At 42.4% G+C, this 23,122-nt stretch overlaps 1 protein-coding gene across 1 annotated transcript in view; it reads left to right on the top strand.

Annotated features, from left to right (window-relative positions):
• The window catches only part of LOC124545876 (vitellin-degrading protease-like), a 119,409-nt gene that overhangs the window by 74,197 nt on the left and 22,090 nt on the right, over nucleotides 1-23,122 (top strand). Inside the window, exon 3 of the mRNA XM_047124836.1 lies at nucleotides 13,561-13,730. Within this exon, the coding sequence (XP_046980792.1) occupies nucleotides 13,561-13,730 (170 nt within the window). The remainder of the gene's footprint in view (nucleotides 1-13,560; nucleotides 13,731-23,122) is intronic.

Raw genomic sequence — 23,122 nt, 5'->3', positions numbered from 1 at the left:
GGTATGTCGCCGGGCTCATACACTCTACACAACGACGTGAGTCATCGTTTTGTTGCCACTTCCCCCAATGATTTTAACAACTCTAGTAGAAGGCTATCCATCCCATCTGCCTTATTTGATCTTAAATCCTCCAAAGCTCTCTTAAATTCTGATTATAAAATTGGATCTCCTATCTCCTCTAAATCGACACATTTATCGCATCAGACAACGCTTCCCTCTCATAGAGGCCTTCAATGTGCCCTTTCCAACTATCGACTCTCTCCTCTGCATTTAACAATGGAATACCTGTTGCAATCTTATTCTTACCAACCTTATTTTTGATTTCACCAAAGGTTATTTTGACTTTCCTATATGGTGAGTCAGTCCTTTCTATAACCATTTCTTCTTCGATTTTTTCACGTTTTTGATGTAGCCTCGTCTTCTTAGCTTCCCTGAGTTTCCTATTTATTTAACTCATCGGTTTTTTTTGTATTCCTGAATTTCCCTGAACAATTTGCACTTCGTTCTTTCATCGACCAACTGAAATATTTCTTCTCTTATCCATGACGTCTTCCCAGTTCCCTGCTTTTTAACTATTTTTGCTTCCAACTTCTGTGATTGCTCTTTTTAGAGAGTTCTACTCCTCTTCAATTGTATTGCCTATTGAGCTATTCCTTAACGTTGTATCTACAGCCTTAGAGAAATTCAAGCGTATCTCGTCATTCCTTAGTACTTCTGTATCCCACTTCTTTGCATATTGATTCTTACTGATTAATCTATTAAACTTCAGCCCAATCTTCATCACTACTGCATTGTGATCTGAGTCTATATCTACTCCTGGGTAAGGATTAATATCCAATAACTGATATTGAAATCTCTATCTGACCATGATGTAACCTAACTGAAATCTTCCCGTATCACCCTGCTTTTTCCGAGGTTTGACTAAGCAGTAAATACGCTGTATGAAATTCGTTAAGCCAATGTAGAGCAAGTGAAGACCGCTAACGAGTCGAGAAATCAGAACCGATTTGATCACTTAGGATGACGCCGTAGGGCGCCGTCGACGACATAAATACTCCACCCCATTAGCCTACAGCACTCATCAGGAGTATCCACGGCGGCCATGTCGTTCGCAGTTGATTCTCTGGTTATGATAACGTGGGTGAGAGTGTTTTAATGTTGGCCTTACACTTGCTGCCCTACGAGACGATCAGCTATCCGCTGCCGTAGGTAACGAAGTTTGCCCCGATAGCTAAATGGTCAGCGCGACGAACTGCCGTCCTAAGGGGCCCGGGCTCGATTTCCGGCTGGGTCGGGGATTTTCTCCGCTCAGGGGCTGGGTGTTTGTTGTCTCCATCATCATTTCATCCCCATCCGGCGCGCAGGTCGCCCAATGTGGCGTCGAATGTAATAATACCTGCATCAAGGCGGCCAGACCTGCCCCGTAAGGGGCCTCCCGGCCAATGACGCCAAACGCTCATTTCCATTTCCATAGATAACGAAGTTCAGAATCCAGTCCTAAAGTCAGCCAGCAATGACGGGTAGTCCACGGATCCAGAGCAGAAGCTACCCTACAACTCCAGCGTCTCACGAGTGTGATGGCCTTCCATACCGATGGGGCAGTTTCAGCGCTCAGCACATCACTGCATCTGATATCGCGGTCTGCCTGATGGAACAAACCAGGCAGTGATCTGTGAGGCAGTGAGTACTGCCCAAAACGGCGTGTGAATTCAACACACAGGTCGCGGTCACCGCCCTCTCCAAACAGAATCACCAACGGGGCCTGCCTACCTTGCCAGAAGGCGGCAGATCGCCCCATCAGGGTGCCATCGACTTCCAATCCCAACTGATGAGCCCCCTCGGCATCCGTGAGTCCGCTATTGGATTCCGCGAATTCCTCTCCGGATTACGTAGCCCCGTTGTCGCATAAGACACTGCATTCTGAGTATGAATAGAATAATCTTGAATACTACGAGGGTTGTTTTTTTAAGTAAGGGCCGTTCGCGCGTATAGTCCCGTAGTTCGCGCGGACGCCGCAACAAGCCACCGCGCCACTTGCCGGCATCCTTCCCGTTCACACTGATGCCAAGTTGCAGCTCTGTAGCTGACGTGTACGCATCGCTGTGCTACTTTATAATGTTCACGATTATTGAATCGCCCGCCGCGTGTGAGATACGGTCAGTGATATGTTTTTTGACCGCGAGAAGCCTCTCAGCTGCAGAAATTCATCGTCAGTTAACAGAAGTTTACGGCTTGAATGCAGTGGGTGAAGGTAAAGTGCGTCAATAGGTTAGAGAGTTTAAAAATGGCCGTCAAAATGTCCATGACGAAGAACGCTCAGGCCGGCCCTCTGTGATTACTGATGATTTGGTGGTGCAGTCGAAACAGAGATTCGTGAGGACAGAAGATTCACAATTTCCACTCTTTCTTTGGAATTTCCACAAGTTTCAAGATCGGTTATGTACAAAATTGTGTCTGAAAACCTAAACTTTAAGAAACCTAAACTTTAAGAAACTGTGTTCTCAGTGGGTACCCACACTCCTCACAGAGGGCCACAAAGGGAAGAGATTTGCCACTTCATTGGACTTTTTGATTCGTTACGAGGAAGAAGGGGATGACATGTTGAGTCAAATTGTCACTGCAGATGAAACATGGGTATCCCATATCACTCCCGAAAGCAACCGACAATCGATGGAATGGTGACACACAACCTCACCCGTCAAGGTCAAAGCCAAACAAACGCTGTCAAAGCCCAAGATTATGGAAACTGTGTTCTGGGACCGGCGCAGTGTTTTGCTAGTGGACTTTATGCCACGAGGAACGACAGTCAACTCAGATGCCTACTGCGCAACTCTAAAGAAGCTCCGCAGAGCAATTCAAAACAAAAGGCATGGCAGGCTGAAAAAAGGAGTTTTGCTCCTGCACGATAACGCTAGGCCTCACACCTCTCAAAAGACTCGGGATTTGATTGATTCTTTTGGCTGGGAAGTTTTGGATCATGCACCATACAGCCCCGACCTTGCTCCTAGCGATTTTCACCTTTTCCGGTACCTGAAACACCATCTTGGCGGGCAGCGCTTCAATGACGACGATGAAGTGAAAGCTGCCGTGAACTCTTGGCTGTCGGAACAGGCGGCCGAAATCTTTGAAGAGGGAATTAAAAACTTAGTTGTACAGTATGACAAGTGCTTAAATAAACAAGGCAACTATGTAGAAAAATAGGTAAAAGTGTGTAGAATCAGAAAATAAAAGTTTTTTAAAAAGTATTTGTATCCTTTTTTAAAAATAAAAACGGCCCTTACTTAAAAAACAACCCTAGTATTTTATTACGTCTAACGACGCATCCTGATATCACCAGGCAGTGGGCGACCCCTATAGTACAGCTGCACATGCTGTGTTGTGAGTGAAGTATTGTGAGAGGTGGAGAGTGTCTCAGTGAAAAGCATCAGTTAACTGTGTCGTGGCAGTACAATTAACTGGCCACCAAGATTCTCATTAGATTCTTGTTTATGCTTTTGGCTGAAGTCTGAGATGGGCAAACGAAAGGTGAATATGCTTGATGAATCGCATCATGGGTATCGCACTATGGATGCTGCTGCCCTCATTAAGAAACGTGCAGAGACACACACACAAGCAATACATGTTCTCCCAAGAGATAAGAAGCGCAGAAGTTGACTGTGATATATTAGAACGTTTGTTATTGGCTGCATAGCAGCTGTAATTTAAGGTGTACGTGTTAAAAAAAAAATGTACTTTTTAACCGATGCTTGGGAAGCGGCCTCTGAATTCTCTTTTCTACCATGAGGCAATAGGCAAATAAACTATTTGCTGAACTCGGAATTCTATTATAAATTCCCTCAATGCGATTCTTACGCGCTTAATAACATCTGGCTATGCAGTCCTGGCCTCTGAAGAAGAATCGGATTGGGGGGGGGGGGGGGGGGCTCGCTGGCCTCTTAGAAAATAATTATCCGTTTAAATTGTTAAGATAACCCCACCAAATTGAGACTTGATGAAATGCAAAGGTTTGGAGTGTCAACATATGTACCCTAAAATACCGGAAAAGGTAATTAGATTTATTCTGTTTCAGAATTTACATACACTAAGAAATCGAATTAACGAGGTGATGCCTCTTAAATGTGGACAAATTACGGGTAATATCTCAATAATGAGAAAGAAGTATAACACAAATCTACAAGTATAAAACCTAGCAATGCGGTTTGGCACTTCCCCTTAACTGGATGAGAGCACAAGATTATACGTCACGTTCTTTCCAGCAGAATCTAATCCCAGAACTAAATGCGAGAAAGTTCTGCAATGCTCAGGTGGCTCAATGGCTACTGTTTAACTTCTGTAAACTGCAAGGCTGATCGCACTACGGCCAGAGTCGAGTATATTGCCTATTCTGCTTTTCAATGACGGGGTCCCTGGCTGGCTGTCCACACAGCGCTGTTATGCAGAAAAGGTGCGATGCCCCCTCAACCACCGCGCCGCACGTACATGGCACAGTCCCCTGACATTATCCGCATTTCCGGATAAGGCACACAACTACCCCGCAATTACTTCGTATCGATGCAAAGTACTGCGCCCTTATTGGACGTACGCTGCAACATGAGTGTCCTATTTCTATCAAATTCTAGTGGAGCTTGCCGCTCCGCTGCTGCAAGTGTCCAATAGCGAAATTTTTACAAAATTTTAATCAATGAACACGTCTCTCGTCCGACTGTGGGCGCGCAGGAAACATTGCTTACGTCACATCAGTATATCCTGCTGTCGCCTATGGGAGACGACGCTCTCCCGAAACACTTTCCAGATGCTTCCTTGCCAAAAGCGTCTATATGGACACATTGAGCTTTTCTGCCCACGATTAAAAAGAAATAGGAATGGGTGATTTACAGAAGTATAGGGCCAGGAACCCCTGGGGCGCTGTAGGTTGTAATATTTGACCACCAGGCTAACATGCTGATGGCTTCAAACCACCAACTCCCTACGAAAATCACGAACGAAACTCAGTCCTCAGTATTGTTTGCACCTAACGCAATGCAGTACATTCTCATTCCTCATCCCACAGCCACCTCTGTTAGAATAGCGCTAATAGCCGTAAATTTGTTCACATCAGTGACGCTGCTGGTCATTACTATCCTAATTACAATCATGCATTCGCATTCGGGAGGACGACGGCTGAATCCCGCGTCCGGCCATCCTGATTTAGGTTTTCCGTGATTTCCCTAAATCGCTCCAGGCGAATGCCGGGATGGTTCCTTTGAAAGGGCACGGCCGACTTCCTTCTCCGTCCTTCCCTAATCCGATGACTCCGATGACCTCGCTGTCTGGTCTCCTTCCCCAAAAAACCCAACCCAACAATCATGCAAAGTGGTGATTGATGAGGACCTTGCACTCCCAGTGCACGCCTCATATAGTCCGCTACCTTGCATGCTTTGTAAAACACCTGTTGTAGTGCTTAACTACATGAAAAATGTAGCTTCGGGCACAGTTTTCATTTTATAGCTCACGCATTCGTTTCACTCTCTCATTCACAAGAAAATGAAAACTTACCCAGAACATACACTTTTCTTCTACTATAAACAGCTGTTCATATAGGTAATATTAGCACAGCGCTATGCTTTCAACCACCCAGTTTCAACTACTTTTAGAAAACAATTAAATTTTATATCTTTATTAATAATTTTGCATCTCTAATTCTAATTACTTTTACACAAACCTAATATTTTTATTCCTGTGTAAATGGGAGTTGAGAATAATATCTACTACTAATAAAAAGAAATACTCTATAAGAGAACTTATTGTAGTGACAATTTTTAAATAGCTTACTGAAAATTTGTAGTAGTAAATGGAGGAAAATTGAAATGCTAATATTTTATATCCATCCTACAAGAATAAAATGTATTACTAAGAAACGAGAGAAAAATTTCATGGCTTTCTAGATGAAGAAACCAAGTAGAAGGTTTGGACTTAATTTTACATAAAAATGGTAATGTAAAAATTGCAGGTTATGATGAGGAAGACGATTCTGTTGTGAATTAAAGGATTATTTTTTAAAGTAGTAGAAACAAATAAATACAGAATGTTCTTAAGGCAATAACAAATGTAAATGAAAAGAAAACGATTCGGTTTTCTAGTGTAGAAAGCGAAACTGATAGCAGTAAATAATATAAAGATTATTTTCCACAAGAAGAAATTCCTAAAGAGCACAACGGAGGTCGAATTTACCGAAGAATAGTATAATTTTTATTTGTTGTTTAGTTTGTTTAAGATCTTGAAAGATTAAATTTTTTAATCTCTGAATTTCCAAGATTGCTTTCCATAAGAAAAAAAATAAGACTATTCCAAACATGCCCCCGAAAAAATTTTTTTAATAATAATAATGGAGCGGTCATTGGCTATATACACAAAAATTCAACACGTACTTCAGTGGTTGTTACATCGACTGCTAAAAATTAACTTGAAACTAAGCTAAATTAAGTAATGATAAATTAAACTTATTGGAATAGAGATGACATTAATCAGCATCAAAGTGGAAAAAATAGAGTAATGATGCATTTCTCTTATTGGAATATAGAGGAAATTAATCAACTTAAGAATGTAAGTAAATTAATTAAACTCAAAATGGAGAGATAATTATTAAATGTGAAATGAAAATAAAATTAACAAGAATTTTTCTGTTGAACAATGATTGATTAAATTCGAAACAACAATAAAACAACCAACCAAATATTAAATGAACTGTAGACTACACATGAACATCAGCAAAAAGATAATTAACATAAATTATAGTGTCTAACATTCATTTAACATTTGGTTAGTTGGTTTATTGTTCCGAATTTAATCAGTCACCATCCAACAGAATAGTTAGTCGATTTAATGATGAGAAAAGGTATATATCCACATGATTACATGGATTCTTGGTCAAAAATTCGAATAGACACAATTACCACAATTTGTGTTGTGCTTAATAAAGAGTTTAAGATTATTTTACCAGATAGATTTTTTAAATTAATTTCTAACTGGTATTTTCAGATACTTGAAAATGAACAGATGAAAATGAAATATGAAAGAACAAAGAAATTTAAAAACAGATATAATGAATTTCAGGGTATTGATTCACAATGTGAAAATTTTGGATTTTTTGATAATGAATTTATTATTCCAGGGTTCTCAAAGCAGATCCCTGGAATTTCAATATATAATTCCAGGGTGTATGCTCATACACCCTTTAATAATAAAAGATACATTTTACATTCACCATAATACATTTTATTTATTTTCTTAAACTCACTTTTATAATAACAATAGTAAATTTTATTGCATTACATTGACCATTTATAAAAAACATATTAAATTTTATTTTCTTAGGTTCACCTTTTTATGAAAAAAAGTTGTTTTGGAGATTGGCGAACATGATATGACAGAAATTCATTTTTAGCCATTTTTGTAACTAATTGAAATGAAATTTAGTTAGAACTAAAAAGTTGATTATAGTAGATCAAAAGTGTAGGTTGTGGGTAAGTTTTCGTTTACCAGTGAACAAATGGGTGAAACGAGTCAGTAGGTACAAAATGGAAACTGAGACATAAATACACTGGTTTACTAACTGCTGTAGGTGTATATTTGTGTAAACCTCACAACGTACTGAATAACAAGAAAGATGTGTTCTATCTCAAAGGTCATTCAGCACAGAAGTCCATATGAAGCTTTTCTTCAAATGACCGTTCTTGTCATATCCCTGAATACTGATTATTTCTCTTGGTACACCCTCTATACTAAGATTTTATGAGATTTGTTTGCCTTTCATTTGCTGGTGCACCAATCTCAACAAGTGTATTGGGGCCCCAGAAATGAACGACTGCACTAGACACAAGGATAGGTGAAATACACAGTTCGAATTGTCATGGAAGGATTTCGAGTATGCTGTATTAACATGTAGGTCTGTGTTAGTCTCCCACTTCCTCGTACAGGCAATGAGTTCCACAGTACGTTGTTGGTTAGGTTTGGTATTTATTTTCTCTCGATGTAAACCGATGTATTTTGTTGTGATCAGCTTCAAAAGGGTCCAGATCCCATTGATTTCTGGCACTAGACCATTTAGTCTGTTCCAAGTTGCAGCCACGTAAAGTTGAAACAGCACAGTGGTCACCAAATTGTGACTGCGTGATCTACCAGCACAAGGACAGCAACAGGAGCATGGGTATCACAATACGCCAATGTTCAACTGCAGTAAACGAATTCTCACAGAAAAACTGTTACAAACCAAGAGAGTTCCGTGTGACGTGACTGGTATGGCTATCTGTCAGTACAAACAGCTACTCAACACGTTGCAGCATTGATAGATGTGTATAAAAGTTTGCCTGCCTGTTTGTGTTAGACAGGGTTGCGTCGTCTCAGTGTGTCAATAAAACGAGAGCAAAAGATTTGTCGTTTTACTTTAATATTATGTCAGATGAACAACTTAAGCTAATTTGCTAGCATTTTTATTTCACGAGGAACTTTCGTGAGAAGCTTTCATGAGAAACTCCTGCAGACAGTGACGACGCGATGAACGTGCTAACCACCAGCCACTGGAGTGTAATGAGGGCTATAGTTATCTGCACTACTTTCGCTGAGATTAACGTATGGCGAAGCACGTGGTGTAAGATGGGCGATACCTTTGGATATTTGAGCACGATGCTATCACAGCCAAGACACTTGGCCGCAATCTGAGCTGAGTTTATTGAAGAACTGAGTAAATTTTCTACTACATTTGGATTTCTCTCTCTTTCGTTCTTTTGGAATATTATCGCCAGCTCACGACATAGTAGTCATTCACACACTTCTTGTAAGTACGATAGTCATCTATATCTACATCTGTATATTCGTAGATACTCCGCAATCCACCATATGGCGCGTGGCAGAAAGTACCCTGGACAACTATTAACCGTTCTCTTGCCTGTTCCATATGCAAGCAGAGCGAGGGAAAGACGACCGTATATATGCGTCCGTACGAGCTCTAATTTCCCGTATCTTATCTTTGTGGTCCTTGCCCTCACTGTATGTTGACGGTCGTAGAAGCGCTCGGCAGTCAGCTTCAAAAGCCAATTACCTAAATTTTCTCAGCAGCGTTCCTCGAAAAGAATGTCGCCTTCTCTCGAGGGATTCCCATTCGAGTTCCCGAAGAATCTCCGTAGCTCTTACGTGTTGTTCCCACCTACCGGTAACAAATGTAGCGGGCAACCTCTGACTTGTTTCGATGTCTTCGTTTAATCCAACGTGCTACATATCCCAAACACTCCAGCAGTACTCAAGAATAGGTTGTACCAGCGTCCTATATGCGGTCTCCTTTACAGATGAAGCAAACTTTCCTAAAATTCTCCGACTAAACCGAAGTCTTCACATGCTCGTCCCATTTCACATCGCTCTGCAACGTAATGCCCAGATATTTAAATGTCGTGGCTGTGTCAGGTAGGACACGACTAATGCTGTTGTTTTTCCTATTCATCCGCGTTAACTTACATTTTTCCACATTTAGAGCTAGCTGCAATTCATCACCTCCATTAGAAATTTTGTTCAAGTCACCTTGTATCCACCTACAGTCAGTCAACTTCGATAGCTTACCGTACATTAGAGCATCATCAATTAACAACCGCAGGCGTATTTTCACCCTGTCCGCCAAATCATTTATGTAAATAGAAAAAAAGCGGTCTTACTTCTCTGGAGCACTCCTGAGGATACCTTTCTCTCTGACGATCCGTCGACGATAACATACTGTGTGCTATTACTCAAAAAGTCTTCAAACGACTCACATATCCGTGGAGCTATTCCACATGTTCGTGCCTCCGTTAGCAGCTTGCAATGGGGCGTCGTTTAGAAATATGGAACCTGTCTGTCGCCATTCATCCATAGTTCGCAGTATATCGTGTGAGAAAAGGGCAAATTGAGTTTCGCACAAGCAATTCTCTCTAAAACAGTGCTGATTCGTGGACATAAGCTTCTTGGTCTCAAGAAAAATTGTTATATTCATACTGAGATGGATTTAGCAGCAAACCGAAGTTAGAGATATTGGTCTGTACGTTTTACGGGTCTTTTCTTTTACCCTTCTTATAAACAGTAGCCACCTGCGCTCATCTCCAGTTCCTTGGGACTTTGCGATAAATGGATGCTCGGTAAGGGCTAATGCCCTAGAGTATGCTTTGTAAAACCGAACTAGGATTCCATCCGGACCTGGTGACTGTTGTGCATTCAAATCTTTCAGTGATGCTTATTACAGATGACATCCATAGGAGAGTCTGTCTGATGGTCAAATGATGGTATGTTTGTACGGTTTTCCTGCGTGAACGATTTCTTGCACGTGAAATTTATAGCTTGGGATTTTGTTTCACTATCTTCAGCTGCCACACCATACTGGTCAACAAGAGGCTGGACGAAAGCCTTAAGTCCGCGGGCGGAGTGGCCGTGCGGTTCTAGGCGCTTCAGTCTGGAACCGAACGACCGCTACGGTCGCAAGTTCGAATCCTGCCTCGGGCGTGGATGTGTGTGATGTCCTTAGGTTAGTTAGGATTAATTAGTTCTAAGTTCTAGGCGACTGATGACCTCAGAAGTTAAGTCGCATAGTGCTCAGAGCCATTTTGAATGTCTCGGGTTCTTAGATATTTTGCTAACAACGAAAACTCCCCAGCGCATCCCCCTCAGATTAAATGGTGAGATGGCGCTATGGACAGCTTGTCAAAAACTGAACGCAGATCAAGCATGAAGACAGGAAGAAAGTGTACTGAACCACGAAAAAAGAAACAAAATGGAAACAATGAACGGTGAAAGGTTAACATGTTTAACATCGACGGAGACAGAAAAACCACGGCGTGTTGGTTATGCGGTTGCGGTGTTGGACTGGGATGTGGGAGGTCTGTGTTCAAACCTCCCTCGCGACCAATTTTTTTTTTACCTTTTTGATGAAATTATGAACTATCCGGTCATAGCGAAATTATGAACTCTCTGGTCATTGACATTTCTGTTCCCTGTATTCAGATTTGTGCTACGTCGTTGTGTACGTCTGTTTGCAAGTTGTAACGACGTGAACTCGAGATGTACGTACCTCCTATTTGTTCCACAGAAGTACCTGGAGGATTTGATCACATATTTCCCACCTGGCACCAACAGTGACCCCACACACACACTACTCCGTGTTGCTGTAACTCCCTCGATGTTGCACATCTTGAGGTTGGCCAGTTCACTGTTTCTGTTTCGCTTCTGTTCTCCCAGTTCAGTACACTTTCTTCCTGTTTTCATGGTTCATCTGTGTTCAGTTTCTGATGGACTATCCACTGAGCGACTTTAACACTAAATCTGGGGAGTTTTGCTTGTAAGGTACGACGATGGTAGCAGTTGTATGTTTCGCGCATAGACCTTTTCACAAAGGCACAAATCTATACTAACCTTTGCTAGTCGTAGTAGTCTAACTGAGATGCTAACAACTCAAATGGTTCAAGTGGCTCTGATGGGACTTAACATCTGGTGTCATCAGTCCCCTAGAACTTAGAACTACTTAAACCTAACTAACCTAAGGACAGCACACACACCCATGCCCGAGGCAGGATTCGAACTTGCGACTGGAGCCGTCGCACGGTTCGAGACTGAAGTGCCTAGAACCGCTCGGCCACACAGGCCGGCTGCTAACAACTGATTATCTGCTCTTACTTGAAGAAACTGTAAGTAGGCTGTTTAGGTTTTTTTATTGGTAACGCCACCTCTGTATAAAAAATCACTGGCTGTGGTGTGTGCAGTCTGTTAGAACAATTATACAAGACTGAGCTTAAACTGACACACAATATTTTTAGCGCTACGCAATCTTTCGGAAATCCCTACAAAAGAATGGCCCTGACTAACATTAACCTATGCATTTCACAAATCGCTTACCTCACAAAAATCTTGGTTACTCGAACTACTGCAATACAGCTAGCGCCACTACTGCCAGCTAAATAAAAGATTCAAACTACGGAAGGTCTCTACAAGGACTACATTGGGGCTGCATCTTTGATGGCCCACCAATACCATTATTTCTACAAGGACTACAGTGGGTCTGCACCTCTGGTGGCCCACCAATATCGTAATCTCTACCAGGACTACAATGGGTATGCTCTGTGATGACCTACCTACCAATATTCATCAAAACTTCGACTGACTCCGCTGTGGGTTTGCTCTGTTGTGGCCCATGACCTGTCTGCATGTCGAGAGTCAGCACTGTCTTTCCATTGGAAGGACAACGCTACTTCTTCAAGACTGCATGGAAATCCACTACTTCCGTGTGCATTTTCTTTTACTGTTCAGACTTTGAGAAAAACACTGCTATTTTACTGTGATGAACGATTAGGACTGTCTTTATGGACTGTGAGAAAGTTTAGCTTTTGACCAACATTGTACCAATAAGTGTGTGCAATTGATATCTTTGTTATTGTAATTATAAAAAAAAATTTATCAAATCATTATTGGCCACTGTCCAAAACAATTTGTAAAATTTTTTGTGGGGCGGGCTGTTTAGGTTTTTTTATTGGTAACGCCACCTCTGTATAAAAAATCACTGGCTGTGCTGTGTGCAGTCTGTGGCTAGTTTGCATTGTTGTCTGCCATTGTAGTGTTGGGCAGCGGCAGCTGGATGTGAACAGCGCGTAGCTTTGCGCAGTTGGAGGTGAGCCGCCAGCAGTGGTGGATGTGGGGAGAGAGATGGCGGAGTTTTGTAATTTGTCATGAACTGCTATATATATTATGACTATTAAGGTAAATACATTGTTTGTTCTCTATTAATATCTTTCATTTGCTAACTATCCCTATCAGTAGTTAGTGCCTTCCGTAGTTTGAATCTTTTATTTAGCTGGCAGTAGTGGCGCTTGCTGTTTTGCAGTAGTTCGAGTAACCAAGATTTTTGTGAGGTAAGCGATTTGTGAAATGCATAGGTTAATGTTAGTCAGGGCCATTCTTTTGTAGGGATTTCTGAAAGTCAGATTGCGTTGCGCTAAAGATATTGTATGTCAGTATAAGCACAGTCGTGTATAAATTTTTCAAAGGGGACGTTTCAAAACACTCGCCTACCCTTGTTGACTGATTTATTACCTTCCGTAACCATAGTTGCTGTAACGACATTAAAATCGGTAATCCCCGTTTCTAGACTGACATTATTGATACGGTCCCGCGTATTTGCAGCTACTATGTTTAAGATATTTCCACTGCGTGTGGGCTGCCGAACTAGCTGCTCAGCACAGTTTTCAGAAAACTCTACACCTGTACGCGCCGCAATAAATCCATAGTCATCCCAGTCTATACTCGGGACGTTAAAGTCACCTCCAACTAGTAGTGCATGTTCTGTGTATTTACGTGTCAGGACTGTAGACGTTCTTTGGTTTCCTAGCGCTTTCTGCAAAAGCACAATATATCTGTAGACATCAGCAACGTGCACCTAATACAGCTTAACAGGAACTTACTGAGGTTTCAGCTGCTTTTGAATGCTCCTATTACTGGTTACCATTCTGCCATTCGTAAAAATTATTAGTGTCACAAGTCTCAGCCTTGAAACTGGAAATTCGAAATTTACTGTCGCAGGGCTAAAAAGTACACCATCCGCCTGGGAGGCATCCATCAGCGGGAGGACGAGGACACGGCCTGGATCACCGTCTCCACCTGGGCCAAAGCGTACCCGGATTTCAACACAACGAGCAGTTCCGACAACGACGTGTCTATTATCTTCCTGACTGACGAACCTCCTCTGAGCCGTGAGTATCCCAGAAGTAACGTCGTTGTTTCAGAGAGAAAGAGAGAGAGGCAGATCACAGCTGCTGAACGTACGAGGGTGGTTTGATAAGTCTAGTAAATTTCCATGAAGGAACGAAACATTTTTGTTGCGCCTTCATAGTTGGTAAGCTTGATTATCCTCAGGATCGTACGAAGATCCACAACAATTTGCAGCGTATAGTTCATTGTTGACAATTATCTCGATTGGTCATTGTGTCGACTCCGACTGACAATGGAGAAAACCGAGTTTCGTGCTGTAACCATGGACCTTGCCGTTGGTGGGGAAGCTAGCGTGCCTCAGCGATACAGATAGCCGTACCGTCGTGCAACCACAATGGAGGGGTATCTGTTGAGAGGCCAGACAAAGGAGTGGTTCCTGAAGAAGCGCAGCAGCCTTTTCAGTAGTTGCAGGGGCAACAGTCTGGATGAATGACTGACCTGGCCTTGTAACACTAACCAACACGGCCTTGCTGTGCTGGTACTGCGAACGGCTGAAAGCAAGGGAAAACTACAGCCGTAATTTTTCCCGAGGGCATGCAGCTTTATTGTATGGTTAAATGATGATGGCGTCCTCTTGGGCAAAATATTCCAGAGGTAAAATAGTCCCCCATTCGGATCTCCGGTTGGGGACTACTCAGGAGGACGTCGTTATCAGGAGGAATAAAACTGGCGTTCTACAGATCGGAGCGAGGAATGTCAGATCCCTTAATCGGGCAGGTAGATTAGAAAAATTAAAAAGGGAAATAGATAGGTTAAAGTTAGATATAATGGGAATTAGTGAAGTTCGGTGGCGGCAGGAACAAGACTTCTGGTCAGGTGAATACAGGGTTATAAATAGAAAATGAAATATGGGTAAAGCTGGAGTGGGTTTAATAATGAATACAAAAATAGGAGTGCGGGTAAGCTACTACAAACAGCATAGTGAACGCATTATTGTGGCCAAGATAGACACGAAGCCCACACCTACCACAGTAGTACAAGTTTATATGACTACTAGCTCTGCAGATGATGAAGAAATTGATGAAATGTATGATGAGATAAAAGAAATTATTCAGATAATGACGGGAGACGAAAATTTAATAGTCTTGAGTGACTGGAATTCTGTAGTATGAAAGGGAAGAGAAGGAAACGTAGTAGGTGAATATGGAATGGCGGTAAGAAATGAAAGAGGAAGCTGCCTGGTAGAATTTTGCACAGAGCATAACTTAATCATAGCTAACACTTGGTTCAAGAATCATGTAAGAAGGTTGTATACATGGAAGAGGCCTGGAGGCACTGGAAGGTTTCAGATAGATTATATAATGGTAAGACAGAGATTTAGGAACCAGGTTTTAAATTGTGAGACATTTCCAGGGGAAGATGTAAACTCTCACCACAATCTATTGGTTATGAACTGTAGTGGGAATTTAAGGAGATGGGACCTGGATAAACAGAACCAAAGGTTGTAGAGAGTTTCAGGGAGCGCATAAGGGAACGATTGACAGGAATGAGGGAAAGAAATACACTATAAGAAGAATGGGTAGCTTTGAGGGATGAAATAGTGAAGGCAGCAGAGGATAAAGTAGGTATGAAGACGAGAGCTAGTAGAAATCCTTGGGTAACAGAAGAAATATTGAATTTCATTGATGAAAGGAGAAAATATAAAAATGCAGTAAATGAAGCAGGCAAAAAGGAATACAAACGTCTCAAAAATGAGATCGACAGGAAGTGCAAAATGGCTAAGGAAGTATGGCTAGAGGACAAATGTAAGGATGTAGAGACATATCTCACTAGGGGTAAGATAGATACTGTCCACAGGAAAGTTAAAGAAACCTCGTAGGCTGGGGTATTTCCAAGGATTTTTACTCAGAAACGTACCATTGTACTAGTATAGGTTTTTCCTCGCAAACCTTCCGCGTTGGGCGACAAAAGACTAAAATATGGTTGGTCGGCGTACGGAAGAATTTGTGGAGAGGGAGGATATTCCGTGGTTTCGGGAATATGATTCGTTTTCGGAATTAAGAGGGTGGGGAGCCGAACCTTGCTGGGAAGCCAGCGGTGGAGAGACGTGGTCTTCTGTTGTGAGCACCCGTGTGTGACGGCCGCTCGAAATCAAGTTTGTTTGTACGGATGGACTTGCTGTCTTTGCTCTCAGGAGGGTTTATAGTTAGAACTGTTAGGCACTGTACTGTTGCGAACCTATACGATTCTGGACTTCACATCCAGGCTGGAAGTCGTTGAGTACGCAGCGTTCAGTAATTGAGAGCACATCCTCTGCCTATATTTACGTTGGGACCTTATCTGAACTCTGCCCTTGTAGCGGGGAGTTCGCGTTTCGTGTCTGTATAACACAGAGAGGAGAATACAGTATTAGCGTATATTAGTCAGAGGACCGCATTCTGCCGTCCTAGTGTTCGAAAGAGTATATCTGTGGCTGGAGTTCATCAATCGTCGCAGATGAATACTTCGACGCACCGGACGGAGTACATTAGGTGATATCGCAAACTGCTTCGGCTTATTAGGGCTACAAAAGCTAAACAGCTGTGATCACGTTAGTTTATTTCCACTGAGGTTCCACACTACCGTAGATCATCTTTGAAAGTAGTGTCTTCTAGTGTTCGGTACGTAGATGATGTCAGTCATTTCGCGTTATTCATATTAGACCGTGCAGTCATAATAAAGGGGCAGAGTTGGGCAATTGATTAGTGATTTTACTTAGTAAATGCAAACATTGTAATATAAAGGTTTTTTATCTAAAATAAATATACAGGGTGGTCCATTGATAGTGACCCGGCCAAATATCTCACGAAATAAGCGTCAAACGAAAAAACTACAAAGAACGAAACTCGTCTAGCTTGAAGGGGGAAACCAGATGGCGCTATGGTTGGCCCGCTAGATGGCGCTGCCATAGGTCAAACGGATATCAACTGCGTTTTTAAAAATAGGAACTCCCAATTTTTATTACATATTCGCGTAGTACGTAAAGATATATGAATGTTTTAGTTGGACCACTTTTTTCGCTTTGTGATAGATGGCACTGTAATAGTCACGTAACATTCCGCCAGTGCGGACGGTATTTGCTTCGTGATACATTACCCGTGTTAATTATGGACCGTTTACCAATTGCGGAAAAGGTCGATATCGTGTTGATGTATGGCTATTGTGATCAAAATGCCCCAAGGGCGTGTGCTATGTATGCTGCTCGGTATCCTGGACGACATCATCCAAGTGATGTCGTTCGGCGGATAGTTACGTTATTTAAGGAAACAGGAAGTGTTCAGCCACATGTGAAACGTCAACAACGACCTGCAACAAATGATGATGCCAAGTAGGTGTTTTAGCTGCTGTCGCGGCTAATCCGCACATCAGTAGCAGACACACTGCACGAGAATCGAGAATCTCAGAAACGTCGGTGTTGAGAATGCTACATTAACATCGATTGCACCTGGACCATATTTCTATGCACCAGGAACTGCATGGCAACGACTCTGAACGTCGTGTACAGTTCTGCCACTGGGCACAAGAGAAATTACGAGACGATGACAGATTTTTTGTACGCCTTCCTTCTATTTAGCGACGAAGCGTCATTCACCAACAGCGGTAACGTAACCCGGCACAATATGCATTATTGGGCAACGGAAAATCCACGATGGCTGCGACAAGTGGAACATCAGCGACCTTGGCGGGTTAATGTACGGTGCGGCATTATGGGAGGAAAGATAATTGGCCCCATTTTATCGGTAGTAATCTAAATGGTGCAATGTATGCTGATTTCCTACATAATGTTCTACCGACGTTACTACAAGATGTTTCACTGCATGACAGAATAGCGGTATACTTCCAACATGATGGATGTCCAGCACATAGCTTGCGTGCGGTTGAAGCGGTATTGAATAGCATATTTCATGACAGGTGGATTGGTCGTCGAAGCGCCATACCAAGGCCCGCACGTTCACCGGATTTGACGTCCCAGGATTTCTTTCTGTGGGGAAAGTTGAAGGATATTTGCTGTCGTGATCCACCGACAACGCCTGACCACATGCGTCAACGCATTGTCTATGCATGTGCGAACATTAGGGAAGGCGAACTACTCGCTGTTGAGAAGAATGTCGTTACACGTATTGCCAAATGCATTGAGGTTGACGGACATCATTTTGAGCATTTATTGCATTAATGTGGAATTTACAGGTAATCACGCTGTAACAGCACGCGTTCTCAGAAATGATAAGTTCACAAAAGTACATGTATCACATTGGAACAACCGAAATAAAATGTTAAATTTACAAAACCTACCTGTTACCAACTGTTCGTCTAAAATTGTGAGTGATATGTTTCTGACTATTACACCGCCATCTATCACAAAGCGAAAAAAGAGGTCCAACTAAAACATTCATATTTCTTTACGTACTACGCGAATATGTAATAAAAATTGGGAGTTCCTATTTTTAAAAACGCAGTTGATATCCGTTTGACCTATGGCAGCGCCATCTAGCGGGCCAACCATAGCGCCATCTGGTTTCCCCCTTCAAGCTAGACAAGTTTCGGACTTTGTAGTTTTTTCGTTTGACGCTTATTTCGTGAGATATTTGGCCCGGTCACGATCAATGGGCCACCCTGTATAAGCAGGAACAACGTTTATCGTTTAGTAGAATTAGTTGCGTTCATAATTCATTTATGTTTAGATTGTAATTTATAGAATTAAGAGATACTAAGAGCTGCTTGAGGGGGTAGTCAGAAAGGGCCAAATGGTTCAAATGGCTCTGAGCACTATGGGACTTTACATCTGTGGTCATCAGTCCCCTAGAACTTAGAACTACTTAAACCTAACTAACCTAAGGACATCACACACATCCATGCCGGAGGCAGGACTCGAACCTGCGACCGTAGCGGTCACGCGGTTCCAGACTGAAGCGCCTATACCGCACGCCCACACAGGCCGGCAGAAAGGGCCAAACCTTCATTTTAGCGTTTATTATTTTCCGTTGTGCACATTCATTTTACACCCGCCTGGAGTAGCATTTTGGAATGGAACTTGAGGGCAGGTACATCAGGCAACCACATATGACCCCCACAATGAAAGATCGCCGTGTTGTGCGTCAAGCGCATAATAACAGTTCCACGTCTGTGTGTATCACCCGAGAATAAGAAATGGACCCCTTGCAGCTCTCTGTGTTATCCCACACCAATGGTAGAAATGCTCCAGTTGCCGGACAAAGGAATTACCGTTCTATGCTTAGCCTGCGTTAACACCATAACACGAACGGTCGTGTCTGGAGTGGTGCCGAGAGTGGAAAGCATATATTGATGTTAAATGGCGTCGCATTATCTTCACCGATGAACCGCAGTTTTGCACTGCCCTGGATGACCGTTGACAGAATGTATGGCGGTGATCTAGGAAGAGGCCCCACTCTTGCAGTTACTTTGAGAGGCACAGAGGTATTACTCCTGTCTCCAGGGTGTTAGAAATCAGTGGCTACGACTTCAGATCACAGACGATGAACCTTTCCATAGGACTGGCATAGGGATTACCTATAGCGTGAGTCGTCACTCCAAATCACTGCTTTTAATTCATACACTGTTCAGTGGTAAAGATCTGTAGATGACCTCATACCTCGCCAGACATTGAGTAAATAAATGTGTGACTGATAAGGGCACCTCGACCATTGTATTCCACACCTTTTAACTCCCTACACTCAGTCATTCGTGCATCATGACGGATACAGGAATTTGCGACCTCAAGGCAGTTGCTGTTGGGCTGAATGCCGTAACGCCCATAACAATCAAAATGAAACGCAAAGTACATCTGCTTAAAAAGCCAATAAAAATGCTCTTAACGCCTTTTTAAGAGACAGTCTGCATTCCTTTCGTTCAGATCATGCAAGCGTAGAAAAGATGTGGAATGATTTCAAAGAGATAGAATCGACGGCAATTGAGAGATATATACCACATAAATTAATAAGTGATGGTACTGATGTCCATGGTATACAAACCGGGTCAGTTCGCTGTTGCAGAAGGAACGAAAAGGAGCATGCCAAATTTAAAAGAACGAAAAATCCCCAAGATTGGCAAAGTTTTGCAGAAGTTCGAAAGATAGTGCGTACTTCAATGCGAGATGGTTATAATAATTTCCACAACGAAACTCTGTCTCGGAATCTGGCAGAAAACCCAAAGAGATTATGGTCATACATAAAGCGCACCAGTGGCAAGACTCGATCAATACCTTCACTCCGCGATATCAATCATGAAGTCACTAATGACAGTGTGGCTCTGAGCACTATGCGACTTAACTTCTGAGGTCATCAGTCGCCTACAACTTAGAACTAATTAAACCTAACTAACCTAAGGAAATCACACACATCCATGCCCGAGGCAGGATTCGGACCTGCGACCGTAGCGGTCACTCGGTTCCAGACTGTAGCGCCTAGAACCGCACGGCCACTCCGGCCGGCACTAATGACAGTGTCACTAAAGCAGAGTAAACACGGTTTTCCGAAACTCCTTCACCAAAGAAGACAAAGTAAATATTCCTGAACTGCAATCAGGAACAACTGCCAAGATGACAAACATAGAAGTAGATGTCCTCGGTGTAGCAAAGCAGCTTACATCACTTAATAAAGGCAAGGCCTCCGGTCCAGATTGTATACCAGTCAGGTACCTTTCAGAGTATGCTGATACAATAGCTCCATATAAAGCAATTATATACAACTGCTTGCTCACAGAAAGATCCGCTGAATTACGTGCTCGAAGAAAACGATTTATTGACACATAGTCAGCAAGGGTTCAGAAAATATCGTTCTTGTGAAACACAAATATCTCTTTATACTCATGAAGTAATGAGTGCTATCGACAGGGGACGTCAAATTTATTCTATATTTTTAGATTTCCAGAAGGCTTTCGACATCGTTCCTCACAAGAGTCTTCTAACCAAACTACGTGCCTATGGAATATCGCCACAGTTGTGCAACTGGATTCGTGATTTCCTGTCAGAAATGTCACACAGTTCGTAGTAATAGACGGAAATTCATCGAGTAAAACAAAAGTAATATCCGGCGTATCCCAAGGAACTGTTATAGGCCCTCTATTGTTCCTGATCTACATTAACGACACAGGAGACAATATGAGTAGCCCTCTTAGATTGTTTGCAGATGATGCTGTCATTTACCGCCTTTTGAAGTCATCAGATGACCAAAACTAACAGCAAAATGATTTAGATAAGATGTCTGTATGGTGCGAAAAGTGGCAATTGACCATGAATAAAGAAAGGGTGAAGTTATTCACATGTGTACTAAAAGAAATCCACTAAATTTCGATTACGCGATGAGTCACACAAACCTGAAGGCTGTAAATTCAACTAAATACTTAGGGATTACAATTACAAATAACCTAAATTGGAACGAGCATATAGATAACGTTGTGAGTAGAGCAAAGCGAAGACTGCGATTCGTTGGCAGAACACTTAAAATGTGCAACAGGTCAACTAAAGATACTGCTTACACCACGCTTTCCCGCCCTATTCTGGAGTATTTCTGTGCGTTGTGGGATCCGCATCAGGTGGGACTGACTGATGACATCGGAAAAGTTCAAAGAAGGGCAGGTCGTTTTGTATTATCGTGAAAATGGGTAGATAGTGACACAGACATGATACGTGAATTGGATTGCCAATCATTCAAACAAAGGCGTTTTTCGTTGCGTCCGGATCTTCTCATGAAATTTCAATCACCAGTTTTCTCCTCCGATTACGAAAACATTCTGTTGGCACCGAGAAATGATCATCACGATAAAATAAGAAAAATCAGGGCTCGCACAGAAGAAATTTAAGTGCTCGTTTTCCCCCGCGCCGTCCGAGAGTGGAACGGTAGAGTGACAGCTAGTAGGTGGTTCATTAAAACCTCTGCCAGGCACTTTATTGTAAATAGCAGAGTAATCTCGCAGATGTAGATGTAGATGTATCTGGACTGCTGGTAGTACTCTGCAACTAACGTGTCGTTCTGTCCGCTGGTTTGATGAGTTTTTTTTGTGTTTGTATGTGTGTGTGTGTGTGTGTGTGTGTGTGTGTGTGTGTGTGTGCAGCCATCCTCTGCAATGCTCGACAGTTTCTGTCCATCAGTACGTGTGGTCTGCCAAGTCTTGGTTTAATAGTGGTTGATCCTTCGCGTATCCACTTCACACACTACCACCAGTTGACTTGGGCAGCTTTGGAAGGGTTAAAACTTCCCTGACGGATTTGTTACGTAGGTGACATCCAATAAGTGGTAAACGTTCGAAGTCACTGAGCTCTCCTGAAGGATCCATTCCGCTGTTGTGGCTTTTTTGCTGACAACATAATACTCACAGCCATCTTTTATACAAATGGGTCCACCTCTCGTGACATCCAGCGGTCAATTCCTCATTACGGTGGTGTGTTCGGATACGCTTCATCAAATAGTGTACGTCTTATCCGGAATTAAACTTGTGCCTTTCACTGGCAGTACTAACGTTTTACAACAGTAATTCCGACTTTACCCTCCACCCTAATCTTCGAACTGCTTGTTTTCTCAGTGAGTTCTACGTCAATAGTGGTGCCCAACAGTATGGATAGGTTTACAGATGAAGAACTGGCCGATACTGATCTCGTGTATTGATTCAGTCACTTCAAACGAGGTGCAGCGTAATAACGCTATACTGGCATATGCTGTGTTTCCTATAGCGCGTATAAGGTGATTACATATCACAAGCTTTCTCAATGCTGAGAAGAAATTTCACAGAATGATAGTATCTTGGAATAACAAACCTAATAAATCATAATAACATTATTATAACTGAAGTTGATGGTTCCGTGATACCAGAATTCCATGAAAAGATTCCTGAACAACATTCAAAATTTCGTCAGTGCATTTTGGGTTTCCCTTGTAGATGAAAGAAGATTATAACTTCTCAGCGACAGCAGGATTCTGAAGATGGTGCAGAAGATCGTCTGAACAAGGGTGGGGAAGGAGGTCGACCAGTGGCTATTTCCGAACAACCTGCCAGACATTCACGTCAGAAGAATTGACGGAATACTGCTGAAAATCAAAATTGACAATGGGACGGGCCGAGCGGTTCTAGGCTCTACAGTCTGGAACCGCGCGACCGCTACGGTCGCAGGTTCCAATCCTGCCTCGGGCATGGGTGTGTGTGATGTCCTTAGGTTAGTTAGGTTTAAGTAGTTCTAAGTTCTAGGGGACTGATGACCTTAGAAGTTAAGTCCCATAGTGCTCAGAGCCATTTGAACCCTTTCTTGAACAGTGGGACGAAATTTTACATCTCACTATATACCAACACAAGCCCAGGAATCCTAAGAAGTGTCCCATTTCACTTGTTTCTAGCGTTAGAGAGCATGTACGGCCTTTGACATAAGACCTCACAACTGGCTGCC

This window comes from Schistocerca americana, chromosome 8, assembly GCF_021461395.2.
Source record: "Schistocerca americana isolate TAMUIC-IGC-003095 chromosome 8, iqSchAmer2.1, whole genome shotgun sequence".
NCBI lineage: Eukaryota > Metazoa > Arthropoda > Insecta > Orthoptera > Acrididae > Schistocerca > Schistocerca americana.
This window is presented reverse-complemented; position numbering and strand designations above follow the sequence as displayed.